The sequence below is a fragment of the Ornithodoros turicata genome, chromosome 1 (assembly GCF_037126465.1).
Source record: "Ornithodoros turicata isolate Travis chromosome 1, ASM3712646v1, whole genome shotgun sequence".
In the NCBI taxonomy this organism is placed as follows: domain Eukaryota; kingdom Metazoa; phylum Arthropoda; class Arachnida; order Ixodida; family Argasidae; genus Ornithodoros; species Ornithodoros turicata.
In genome coordinates, this window is record NC_088201.1 from 117,130,495 (window position 1) to 117,144,384 (window position 13,890).

Consider the following 13,890-nt stretch of genomic DNA (forward strand, 5'->3'; position numbering starts at 1 on the left):
CCTATTGTCAAACAGGAATGACAGGAATGACACAAGAGATGTGATTTACACGGTTTAATCCTTGCCGCCAAAGCCCACAACTATACACACAGCCGTCACAGCCCGATTGTCTCTGTCGTTGTTTTCCCCGCGTCCCTACTCCTACCTGGTCCTCCCTTGACTTTGGGGACTTGCGGTCGCCCAAGGCCAATACGGACCGTTAGCTTCCTACAAGGGTGCCAGGGAGGACCCCACAACTATGAGGCATATAGGGGGTAAATAAGCGTTAATATGAGGGTAAGGTTACGACGGATGGCATAACAGCCAACCTCTGGCTCTTAAAATAAGAGTAAAAAAAACGGTTCGATTTTTTACCTTTAATATCCGTCACGGCATCCATCCGTACAGGACTCACGTACAGGGTAAAGGTAAAAAAACGCATCGTTTTTATTTTTTATTTTTTTACTGTTACTATCGGATTTTGTTTCGACAGTGTATCAATTTATACCTTGGATTACTGGCGTAACGATACTTTCGATCGTAATGGGACATTTGCCGTAAGGACACTGAATCCATCTTTGTCACTCATTCATCCATTCAGACACGAGACACGGAGACAGGTTATCTAGATACGAGGGCTAGCCAAGGCGACCAGCGCTCACGGACGACATAAAACCGAAAGCATAAGCCTAAAATACCAAAGAAACAATGAAATTCAAAGAGCTCTGGAAAACTGAGTTACTTGAACTTGAGGTTACTCCCACTTTCAGTTACTTGAGTTTTGCTCTGAATTTCTTCGTCATGTCTTTCTTGTTTCCTAACCTCAGCTAATTCCTCGTTGCTCCCAAATTTCCTTCCCTTCCATCATGATGCATGGCCCAGCTATTCATTTTTGCTGGATGTTTCTGTATGATAACTGCATAGGAATGATCAGCGAAACGCAATGTTAACTTGCTATTTTATAAAAAAAGCTCACTATCGCAGCGACGGTTAATCAGTCCAACTCAACGTTTCAGTTAAGGAGGGCCTCATTGAATTGAAGATGTGAATCGAAACATCGAGACAAGTAACAATGACGAGCATAATGAAAGGCTGTAATTCCCGAATAAGTTTTATTACCTAGCGGTCGTTTGAGACGTTGAATAATACTGTCACGAGTACGGAACGCTCGCTATACCGGCTGCAGGATACTGATTTTATTCAAAGGTCTACATGCACCTGGAAGGTTTCAACGCTGACGGTTCGTTAAAGTGGCAATATGATGTCTCACCAAGCCGCAGTTATTATGATCATGTCCTCGTTTTGCCATGGTGCCATGGTATCAGGTAAGCATTTTCGTGGTATCGGTTCTTTTGTTTCATAATATTTGTGTAAGATCCTCAATAATCACATACCCGAGCAGCACACAATACTGGGCCCATATTGGCTGGTCATTCGCGATACGGGTCCAATATGGGACCCGTTTCACCAAGATTTCCCCCATATTGGCCCAAACCGGACAATATGGCCCGATATTAACCACTATGGGCCAATATGGGGAAAATTCTGGCAATATGGGAAGTAGGAAGCGAAGGTAGGAAGGGATGGCTCTTGTGTAAAGCTAGGTTATTTTAAGTTACTACAGGCAGTCTCAGTTGCTGAGGCGTTATGTCCGTCACCGTCACGAAAGTGTTTCGCGCCTTTGTACTCTCGGAGCGGGTTGGAAAGTTTTGGTGCATACACTATTGCGATCCCATTGAAGCTCCAGGGGGATGCTTTGCACTGGTAGTTCCGTGGGACTGCATGACACTAGTTGATCCTGCTCTTCGTTTGTAGTGCGAGAGCAGTGCAATTGTTGAATTCTGATGTGGGCAAGCTTTCGCTTGTCCCATCCTACAGTTGGCAATACGACTGCCTGGGTCCTTCAGCAAGACCGGCATAGCACCTGTTCAAAGATGGGAGTCACTGAAAAGGTTAGGCAGCTGTAGGACTCGAACCCACATCTTCTGGATTACCGGCCCAGGGCTCTACCAATTGAGCTAAGCTAACACTTTTTTTTTCAAGAACGGTTTATTTCGCACTGTTAGAGTTCAAGACGTAGATGTTATTTACAATGCAAGATGCGGTATGTGATTGAGAGGGATGACACAAGAATACATGCTTGAGATGAAGTATGTACAAAAGTGTGGGTGTGATTTGAGGACCAGGGTCAGTCCATTAATACTCCGTGGGGCTTGACAGAACAAGCTCAAGTACTTTGAGCCAGATAGGGTGCTCCGCACTACCTGTTCGGGAGAGTAGAAACCTACACAGTGGCGTCACGTACCTCCTGAAGAAAGGCCAGGAGCCGACTGGAGGAACATTGCGCTCTCTAACACGACGAGATATCCACAACGAGTACAAACCTAACAAAATAAGTACGTCCCACGGGAGCTCGCCGCCTGGACGGATCGGGAGGTACCGAATAGCCCGCGCACTGAGGTAGATGTTCTTCTTGAAGGCACGCTGGAACACGTCCCAGAAGAAGAAAGCATCCCTGCATGACTGGAAAGCATGCTCGATGGTCTTCTCCTCTGGGCAAAGCCTACAGTTGTAGTTAATGAAAGCCACGAAGAAACCTCGTTCTCGCAGCCAAGCGCGCACAGGTAGAGTGCCGGTGTGTAGGTCTAAGTCTTTCACCTTAGCTTCTACAGGCATCTTCCTGACTCGTACGAGCGCATCCTCCCCGGGACCCGAGCCGAAAAGCTGCCGGTAGAAAGGACGGGGGAAAAGAGAGTCAACAACAGCCCAATACAGGGACCGACGCGAGGCTTGGAAGATGAACTCATACGAAAACCGCCTGGCAAGGAAGTCTATAGTGTCAGCAACTTTCTTGTAGAATCCCCATATGTAGAGTGGTGTGTCGTACACTGTGGATCCAGGTATCCCAGGTAGCTCATCCTTTAAATCCCGATGGGAAACAGCTTTTCTGAGCCTCAGTGATAGATTCCCTTGATCGCATTGACTGTGAGGCACAACTCATTGGCTTGGTGGCAAGTGGGCTTGCGTCTGATAGTAAGATTTGGAAGAAAGGGAGCATGGAACATCTCTCTACGGTCTTAAGAAGCATATCAATATTACCTGTCAAGGTACAGCATTTCATGTTGCTTTCAGTAAGTACAACACTCCTCATAGCAGTTACCATTCGTGTTGGGAAAGCATGCTGAAGTTAGCTCAGGCAGTGCATCCAGAACTGTGAATCGGGTTCATAGAGAGCACCTGGTGAGAGGGACAGCAACAGTGTCCAGTAAAGACTCCAGGAATTTTGTGCATGTTTGGGGGACACAGCTTTTAATAGTGTTGATGGAAAGCAGGGTGTGTGAAACTCTGACTTCTGGTAGATGAATTCTTGTTATTTATAACCAGGTACCCATGTTCTAGTAATCTAGAAAAAGCCTTGGCTCTCTTGGAGGAAATTGCTAATGAATCTGAGTGTCTTTTGTGGAAACAGGTTGTAACTGCCTTTCTATCCACCTTTCTTAGTTGCGCTAGCAAAAGCAAATATGTAATGCTGTACACCATATCTGATGCTAGCACACTAATTGCTTTGAGTGTTCTCAGGCTTCTGAAATGGAGCTACCTCGTACATACGCTGTGCCATGTCGGCAAGAACATAAATCAGACTGCCTTTACTTTTTAAATTGGCCCTTCAGTGCTTCACGTGACTGCAAGAATGGCACCCCCAAAACAATAGGCAACAAGAATGATTTCTGCAATGTATTGAGCTTTGTAAAACAACAACTTTATTTGAAAATATATTCCAAAAGCCGGGTGACAACCTCATAATGTAGCGTCCTTTACTGCAAACACCGCTCAACACAACGAACAAAAACAGAGCGTAAACGTTTTGTCGCCTATCTGGGTGGCATCAGTACAACAGAGGCCAAAGATGAGCACATCAGCCTATCTAAGAGGGAATCTTACACATCCGATAGAAGGCCACGGTATGTATTACAGGCTGAAGCATCACGCCTGATAAAGCAGGATTCTAAGAACTTTCTAGGGCCCCATCGCTAGTCATGAGCAAAGGTTACTGCACCATCAAAATATATGTCCCTTAGGACAGCAGTGGCAGACTGATTCGGTCCTGTTTAGTTAAGCTAAGCATTAGTAGCCCTGGCAACTGGCTCTTTTAGTCTTGTCCCACGTCTTTTGTCTATCCCGCCAATGTAGGTTGCATCACATTCTATGCACTCAACTTGATATGCACAGTCAAAATGCCTGATGGGCACAGTGCCTTCCAAATAGCGTATGAAATACGTTGGATGAAAGGAATGCGGACCACCGATTTGACTCCTTTGATGTTGTTTTTTATTGTTCTCTGTTGGAGGGATGATGCCACCTGGATAGGCAATGAAACGTTTACTCTCTTTATTCTTAATTGTTGTGTTAAGCCAGTGTTCTGAGTAAAGGATTTTACATTATGAACTTTGTTTGAATGATGATTAGTGGCGAGCTTCATACCCTGGGCCACTACTCTAACAATTGCTTGTGGTAGTGTGGCGAAATGGAATAACGAGCCTTGTAGACAATTTACTTGGCAATATATTTATTTATCTCTCATAGGTTGAATAACCCAGTGTGGTGTTACATAACGGAGGGGCACGTAATCATAAAAGACCGATCACCAAAAGGCCTTGCTTTTGACTAGATGAAAATGTGAAGCGATTGTAACATAACAAATGCTGCATGGTGGCGATATGATAGGTTCTCCTCACGAGTTGTCGCCACGGTTACGGTTAGTTGAGAAACTGCATATCCAGGTAGCAGGATCAAATTTTAATTAGGCTACTTTGGCCAACACGCGACCATAGAGCACAGTGTCAAACGCCCTTACAAAATAAAAAGAATACTACATCTACGTGGACCCAGAAATCAAGACAGTTTGAAATGCTGTGAACGAATTCCACTACGTTAGTTTTGCCTGAATACCCTTTTCTAAAGCCATGCTGGAATTTAAAAAAGAAATCGACAGACTCAACTTGGTTGACAACGTGGTAGTACATGATGTGCTCCATTAGTTTACAGGGAACCCTAAAAAGTGGAGCTGGTTAATAGATAGAAGGAGCATAGTTGTCACCTCTTCTGAAGACAGGAATAAGCTTGAGACCTATGTCCTCGACTCGAACACATACTAAGAACCTTTGACACAGATTAACGTATCTTCATTCCAGCTCTTTCACTTTCAGATGTTCATCTCTGTTGAGTGGTCTGTCATTCTTGTAATACAGATTGGAATTGAAATGCAGGTGCATAAGGGATGCTCTGAAAGAAAAGTGTTTGGTTTTAGTCCTTTTAATGTTTCTGAAAACGAAAACAAACTTTGACGTTAGGCGCGGTTTGACGCTAGGCGTGCTGCACTCGGATGAAGTCGAATGTTTAAAATTCGAGTTTAGAGAAACCGTGGGGTTCTAATGCGTGAATTTTCGCATGGAGAGTCCTTGTTTGGTGCTTTATCGACTACAAGTACGAAAGAGCTCCCACAGTTTCTGGTCAGAGTCCCTTTAATAGCGAGCAACATTCTACAATCGAGCGCGCCGTGTGAACATTGGTGAATATTGTGTGACCTGTGCAGTACGCTTGATGGACACCTACGATGTCTGTGATGACACACTGCAAGCGCTCCGTAAGAACCTTTGCGATAATTTTATAATCAAGATTCGTCAGAGTGATAGGGCGGTAATTTCCAACCTTATGCCTCTCCGTCGGGTCAGTCTTCTTGGGGATAAGCACAGTGTGTGAAGCACGAAAGGAAACTGGCAGAACTCCGCATTCGAAAGCCGCACTAAAAACCTCTGATAGTAACGGCGCGAGAGCGGTACGGAAGGTTTTGTAAAACTCAGCAGTAAGGCCATCTGGGCCGGGCGGCTTTCCAGATTTTAAAGGGGCCATGAAATGATTTTCGCGAATTCCGAGTACTCTGCCTGAAACGGTTCTCAGGATCCCTCACTATCATAAACACATCGACTTTTAACCGCATTCAGTGCACTGGGGGCCCAGTTGCTACGCAAAAATGTGGAAAAAATAGCGGGGCGTGACCTCCGGACACATCGCTTCGAAGCGGGCCTACGTCATCACCATCCAGTTCTCTCAGCCAACTGTGGGCGACCGGGAGGACACGCCTCGCCGGACCACGTGGGTGCGTGGTTTTGGTTTGGACAACAACGACGCTGTCGTATATCTGCCGTCCACATAAGTAGAAATATGGCGAAGCGCAAACTGTCAGCGATGGAAGAAGAGATTATGCGACGCACACAGCGTCTTGGAATGGTTCCGTACGCAGGAGCACCTAAAAGGCCGCCGACGGAGACAGTTTCCGAAGAAGAATCGGACGAGTTCATTGCGTCGCCGCCGCATCGAGAGTCTCCGGGTCGTCTTGAGAGCACACACTGGTAAGCCACTTTGATAGCTTCCATATTTGACATTTTGTCCGCAATGTGTGATGTATATACTGGGCTAGGTGTTCCTGTGGACGATGCGTGGTTATGGAAACGGCTCTGGAAAGCGTGTGCTGCCGTGAAATGGAAGCCGCCGTGAAACAGCAGGAGCGTGGGTGCCTAACAACGCACAAGAAGTTTAGGAAAATTTGTTTGGACGCAGATGTGCTCCAGGTCACATACCTTGAATTGTCAACGACCTCACAGCTGGCCAAAGAGAAAAAACTTGAAGACGTGCATAAGTAAGTGCTAAATTGTGATGCGTGCTCTTCATTCAAAGCGAGTTTCCTTGTCGTGGGTAATATTCGTTACGAGTGTGTTTACAGGGTCCTCAAAAAACAGCGACAAATTTTATTTCCCGCAAGTATCACTGTTTCAGCTGTGTTTGTCCCTTTTTTGTATGGCAATAGCTCAAACTACATTTCATACATGCATCTGTGCTGTTTCTCACAAGTAACTTGTAATTCACATGCAGAAAATATCGCTATATGGCATATCGGCTTTTCACATGGTGGCTGTGGCAACGCTTGGGAAGCCATCGAACAGTTTTGCCTGCCTGTGTGGTGGTGAAGATACGCTCGACCTTTCCATCTGCCACACATACAGGATTCAAGTACCCTCCTTTGTAGCCTGACGTAAAACTAAAAGAGAAGAAAGGCACTGTTCTCTACCTCAAAGTGATGTGTCTTGCATGAAGTATACAAATCACACCAGACTATCTCACTGTGTAATGCAATGTGATGTGAAATGCTATTCGACGAGTTACATGTCTGTCATAGTGCAGTTTCAGTCCATTTGCTAAAGTGGAGTTACAGTCTCTACAAATTCAACAAAATTTGTCGGGGCAGGATCATGTACATTACACGAGGACGGGAAAAATGACAGACTCTGCACGAGCTTTCAGAGTTTACTTATTTTCACTACATACACACATCGGTGCTAACACACAGGGCAGTAATGGATTCAGTAATTTAATTGGATACTCCTATGTGGGCAATAGAGCTTTATAGGCTCGCGTATCCTGCAGTCCTGGAGACCATGTGCGTACTACCGTGCTCCGCACTTGGGTCAGGGACCGCTTTTACCTTAGGCAGCGTCTGGTGGGCTTCGAAAGAAAATAAATGGGAGATGGGAATAAAATACGCTGAATTTAAATTCAAACTGCACACTATCTCCTTTGTTCGGACAACCCATGCACATGGTTTTCCAACACTCGCTTGTAGAGCACATAGGCAGTGACATACTCAAATGGAGTTATGAGGTAGCTGTAGATGCAATTTACTTGTTCAGAGAACTTGTGAGCATGAGCGAAAAGGACTGTGCACACGCCTGTGCCAAACAATAGGAATGGCCACTGAATACCATACAGCTGGGAAACCCATGCTTGGAAATTATTAGCTATAGTTTGAATCCAGCCTTCTTGTACTGTTAGCCAAGACTACTTCGCTGGCAACAAAATAGGCGATTCGGGGCCGTGTGCTTGAGACCCCTGATCTAATAGAAATATGTACTGTACAGGTAACCTTCACATCATCCCCTAAAAATGTCACACACATACCCACAAAATCTGTCTGTTTCAAGTGTATCATAGTTCACGGAATTCAGACTCTGTACGTGTGATTCAAGTTTTGAAATGGTGGTCGTATATTACATGACTTGTACATTGTTTCTGTTCTTCCCCCTGTGTATTACAGAAAGGGAAGCTACGTCCTACATTCACTTGCCTATCAAGACCAAAGTTAAAATGTTTATGTGTATATTCATAACAGATTACTTACACAATACTTACGTAAATATGTACATAATATCTACACACTGCTAAGTATACCATGCACAGGCAGCCCTGTGAACTACCAATGAAGGCTTGCTGACTGCTCGGTACCAGCGCGTCTCCAATCCCCATCCAGGGAGGGTTGTGTACTGTCACCATGCCACACACATGCATGAATGCATCACAGTAAGCCCTCGTTATTCTGACCTCCGTTAATCTGTAATGGTCGCTTATGATTAGTTGTCCCTGGGAACCGTTTCATCGTCATGTAGACCCACCTCATAATACGTACATCCATCTGTTTCTCCGAAAAACACTAAGACTTTTGTCACGTGGGGCCAAACACAGGTTTTATCTCCTCGTTACTATGACTGCATCGCCTTCAGGGAGGGGACACCGGGAACCTCAGGCAGAGGGTGATGTGTTATAAAGTAGGGCACCAAGATTTCGAATGACTCCTGATGTTTTTGATCTCGGTGATGCTCGTACTACTTTTGTGACCACCCAAGTGATGGAAATGCTTTGCTGTAGTTAACTCGTGACTCTTGTGCCTGTCGCGCCAATTGCTCTAAGCAGACACTGGTAACAGGCCCTTTCAGAAAATAATAGTTATTACGTGGGCTTTCGGTTCTGCGTTGCAGTCAGTCCAATCAGCAAAGGGGGCATTTCTCGTGAGTATGACAATTCAGTTTATGACCAAAATCTGTGGGAACTGTGATGGTCATGTTAACGAGGGCCCACAGTACATTGCACTATGGATCATAATGATCACTAAAGAAATAAAAGCGCGAAAGTATGACACTGATAAATCCCTAGGTCGTAACAGGATTACAGGATGACCTGTCCGAAAATCTGCTCTGGTGCTGGGCAATCAGTGTTTCTTTCGGGACTCGTTCATACGAGTCACACATCGCTCTTGGGGCACTGCATATTGTGTGCTGAAAAGCTTCTTTCAAGGACGGCCAGCGTCTACAGAGCTCTGTTGCCTCCACGAGCAGATCCGACACATAGCATGCAATAGCAGATGTTCATTAGTTATTTCTTACTATGACACCTCAGTGGTAGTTGGTTTACAACTTACGATATGTTGGCTTCTCTTTGAGGGGGTACACTGTGAATGTGCCTTTCTTCGCCCTATGTGATTTCACCTTGAACATTGGGCAACCGTTCTTTGTTTGTGCTTGAGGTTTATTTGCATTTTCGTTAAAGTGTAATATTGCCAAGTAGGTTCTGAAGAAAAAAGAAGATATGATCAGCTTTTTTTTTTCAGTTCACAAGCATGAATTACTGAATTATGCCATTACCTTGCACGCATACCAACTGGTGAAAACGCTGTAGATTTGGGGGCAAAACCAATTAGAACATTATGAAATGATTCCAATGCATACGTCTGGAGCCCAGGTGCTAGCTGCCGCAAGTCTTTCATAAGATGTTTCGCTTGGGTTATGCTTTTAAATTTCTTGTGGGCAGTCGACTCTGAAATGATCGAAATATGAGTGCATTAGCCATCATGGTACAGCATTTATCAGTCCACACTGAGGACATTCTTTTTATTTTATTTTTTTCTCTCTGTGGGCTGAACCTCCGAGAGTTTATGCCTTTTTGGAAGTGTGTTCCTGTACCCACATACGAAGCTGAAAGGGGCTTCTATGTTTGCTACTTCCAGAAGCATGTAGAGCATTTACCGATGTGTTTTGAAACAAGAAATTCAAGCACAAAATGATATTATCTACCGATCTCTAGCCACTCTTATTTGGGTAATGGGACTACTAATCTATGCAGCTGTCACAGTTGTGTGTCGCATGCATAAAAAATGATGATTATTTCACTGCATGCTTTTACATTTTATGGATCTTTAGTGGATAATTACACATTCTATCACGACTAATATTCTGCGCTGTCATATGCATGTCGGCTATCATTGTAGTTTCTTACCTGGCACAAGCCATGCATGGTCATCCAGCTCATCATGCAGGCACTGTGGATAGATGCCTCCATGACCTTCATGTATATTGGCAACGTGATTTGCCATGCTTGCCCACATATCTTCAATGAGGGTGTCATCGCCTTCTCCCACTGCGGCACACCAGTACAGATGGTTGGTTGTCGACTGGATCCAGAGGTCCAGACTGTTGCAGCCTTTTGCTTTGCTTGCTGCTGCAAGTTTCTTCTTTATCCCTAGAAGTAGAGGTGTGTACACAAAGAGCAGTGGGGCAACATGACATTTACCTTTCGACACATGCCATACATCAAAGTAGTGTTTGATGTTGGGCTCCTCTGTGGACATGTGTTTCTTTATGCTAGGGTGACGGTCTGTAGTAAAGGACTTCACCTTGATGCCTTTCTCTTTGGTGACCTTGAGTCCTCTTAGTAGTCCCTGTTTCTCTATGAGGACACTGGATTTGACTTCATCAGTCTGCATACAAAAGATGTGCAACATATCCAAGCTCTTAGGGCTTTGAATTTTCATAGTAGTTAGTTTTCCATACTTCTCCAACTTCTATCTGCTCACAGTGCAGGATTTGGTTAAGCTGTGCCACATGGAAGTTGTAAGTTAGGTATTTGGACGTGAAACCAGGTGAATCACACCTTCCATCTCCAGCCAAATCTACAGCCATCCCGGACAACCTCTCAAAAAGTTCATTCTGACGAAGCTTGTATATCTACGATGCAAAGATAAAAAAAAGGAAAGAAATCAGAAAGGGCACATGAAGTAAAGCTTCATTGCTCCATCAAACAATGTGGAAAAACTGGTCACAGTGACTTGGAGAGATAGTGGCTACAATAAACAGGCACATAGACACATGAAAGAACAGTTTCTGGAGATAAAAGTCACCAGTAAATAAATACTGAATAAAGCAATACAGCAGTTGTATGATATGCCTACAGTAACTAACGTGAAAGCACGTAAGTGCATTATGCAGAAACGTAACTACACGCTTAGTCACACATGTGCACTTCCCACAAACAAAACCAAAACTATATAATCCCTTTGTTTACCTGTAGCGTTGACGTACAGGCGGAGTGAAACAGGGCACTTAGACGTTTTGCGTGGTCAACCAGAATACTTACAATAAAACTATTCGTTCATAATGTTCTCCATGGACTACACTCTCTTGTTTGTGCCTGTAAAATAACTTTCAACCCATGACATAACCTACTCAACTAATTGGTTTGCATTCTTGACATTTATGTCAGATGCCAACCCCGTAAGAAACCAGCAAGTATCATCGGGCATAGATGATGAAAACCCATTTTACAATTACCATTTCGAGTTAAGGTACCAGTTTATCTTGGAATAGATAGGAACACCACCCAGAAACCAGTAAGAGGGGGAAGCAATAAAGTACACATCATGTTCGTTCCACTGGAAGAAAGCGTAAGTGAACCAACCTTCTCGATTGCTGGAAGGAGGTAGGCCCGCTGGTAGTTGTAGAATGTCCTTTCGGATATTACTTGCACATTGATGAGCTGGAGCATTCGAAGACTACCTGCGACGCTTGATCCTGAGAAGAGTAACGCTGCAGAAAGCAACAAGTTACCTGCAGGTTTCCCAGACACTAGAGGCTGAGACTGCCATATTGTAAAGTGGCCTCTGGGGCAGGTGGTGCGAACCCTGAGCAATGTCCCCATGAAACTGGTAGTGGTCTTGCATGGCGAATAGCATTCCCTGCAGATCCTGAACAGCTCCATAAGTTGGTCATGAAAGACAATGTATTTTCGTTCAGAGTTGGAAGGAGATCCCTCGTCGTCTGTGTCCCTAGAAGATGTAAACACATGTATCCGCATTCATTTGTTTCGCAGTGCTGGATGGAAATTAGATGCTCATAGTATTACCTTGTAAAACTTTCATCGAAAGAGGGAGAGTAGGACTCATCACTTTCATCTACCAAGCTATTGGAGGTACACTCATCATCACTGTGACAATCTATTACTTTTGGGCTTGAACAAAAAATGGTGATGGGACTCTTGACACCACTCCAGGTGTCACATCATCTGACGGCACCCCTTGTACAGTCTGAACAGTTGCTGTGGGATATCTGTCCGTGTGGAACAGTCCTTGCTGCTTTTACTGCAGCTCTGTAAGTTACATTGGATGGCTGCAGAGGTAAACAAAACGGCGATAGGTATAAGTAACATGCTGAAATTCTGCATCGTTACAAATGGATCTCATCACCCTACTTACATGAGGTACGCCGAATTGGTTGGGTCTGAGTGCTCACAGACAGCATTTTTGGGGCTGCCTGGGTTCCTTCATCCAGCATCAACGTTGGCTCGAATTGTGTGCATGCTCCTCGACTAGTTTTGTGGTTACGGCTTGGGAGCAGGTCCTCAGGATACACTTCAGGAGCCAGAGTATCAGTCACGGGATCCGACTGCATAAAATAGTTTTGTCAAATCTCTGATCGCATACTGACCTCTGCAGTGGCACACGACATGAATAAAGAGTTTACATTCTACGGATGATTCTACGAAGCAGCGGTTTGTCCAGAATGCCAAGTGTGAGGGGGGAGGGGTGCACAAAATTGATGACGGGAGATTATAATTATAGCTACTTCATAACAGCCTAACATATCAATACCAACCGATGTCAAATGATGAAATAGCAAGGACACTACGCAGGGCAAAAACTTCGGGGGTTGTCGCGCATTATTTGCGGGAGTGTTGGGGGTCCGGATAAATCACTGTTCATAATAACAACATCTGATTCACTTACTTGAAGCCTGCGACGCTTCATTGGGACTTCGCTTTCGCTGTCATGATCGAGGTGAAGAGTGGGCACAGCTTCTTGGCGGAGACGCGCACTCTGTGTGCTCAAATTCGCTTCCCTTAGTACAGACAAGTTTCGTTCGTAGGCTTCAGGAAGGAAATGTCTGGAGCAGACAAGGACCGTGCGATCACAGTCAGGTAAGGGATAGCGTTCGTGATTCCGTAAATTCAAAATCAAATTAAAAATTATGTTATTAACACCGTACATTAACGCTGTTAAATATGGGACTGCTAGGCCAGGCCTGCTGGGCAGTCCCGATTATGCACAATACAAAAACGCAAGTGAAACCCTTCTTGTGAGTCTGAAAAAAGTAAGAGGCTATCACATCACACAACTGGAAAAAGAGAGAGAAAGGACAGCACCCACACACATTGCGACATAAAACTGCAGTGCTTACTGAACACCATGTATGTAGGTCATAAACAATAACGATATTAACAAGACAAAAAAAATACAAAAATCAAAAGACGCTATAGCTCTGCCAAAAGCACTAACCGTAATTTCTCTTTACATGAAAACGTGCTATTTATTTTTCTTACTTTCATAGGCGGTGCGGACAGCCTAATGTTAATGTCATCTCTGCGGAGATGACATGAAGAAGAAAAACGTACAAAATGAACTATGTGAGGAATGTTTGGTGTGTATATTAAGCGGTGAACGAGTATGGTTATCTTGTACTTAAGTAAGGTGAAAATATCAGTTACGGAGAAGAGACTAAATGCAAATGTAATCGACTCCTTTGGTTGTCTCTTCAGTATTATACGTGGTGCACGTTTTTGTATTAGTAAAAACGGTTGGAGGACACTTCGATAAGTAAGTCCCTAGACTTAAAGTGCGTAACTTAGATGCGAGTGGATTAATGAATAGTAAATTTAAATTTTAAGAAGAATATGAAGAAGAAGTAGTGTTCTAAT

At 44.2% G+C, this 13,890-nt stretch overlaps 2 protein-coding genes across 2 annotated transcripts in view; both read left to right on the forward strand.

The window, feature by feature from the left end:
• The first annotated feature begins 1,142 nt into the window (after positions 1-1,142).
• The window catches only part of LOC135368250 (uncharacterized), a 59,483-nt gene continuing 46,735 nt past the window's right edge, over positions 1,143-13,890 (forward strand). Inside the window, exon 1 of the mRNA XM_064601410.1 lies at positions 1,143-1,304. Coding sequence (XP_064457480.1) covers positions 1,238-1,304 — 67 coding nt within the window. The 5' untranslated portion in view covers positions 1,143-1,237. The remainder of the gene's footprint in view (positions 1,305-13,890) is intronic.
• On the forward strand, positions 6,469-7,063 carry LOC135378879 (P2X purinoceptor 7-like). Its single transcript, XM_064612028.1, has 2 exons — positions 6,469-6,676; positions 6,910-7,063. Exons 1-2 carry the CDS (start codon positions 6,483-6,485, stop codon positions 7,061-7,063), a joined length of 348 nt encoding a protein of 115 aa, XP_064468098.1. The 5' UTR covers positions 6,469-6,482.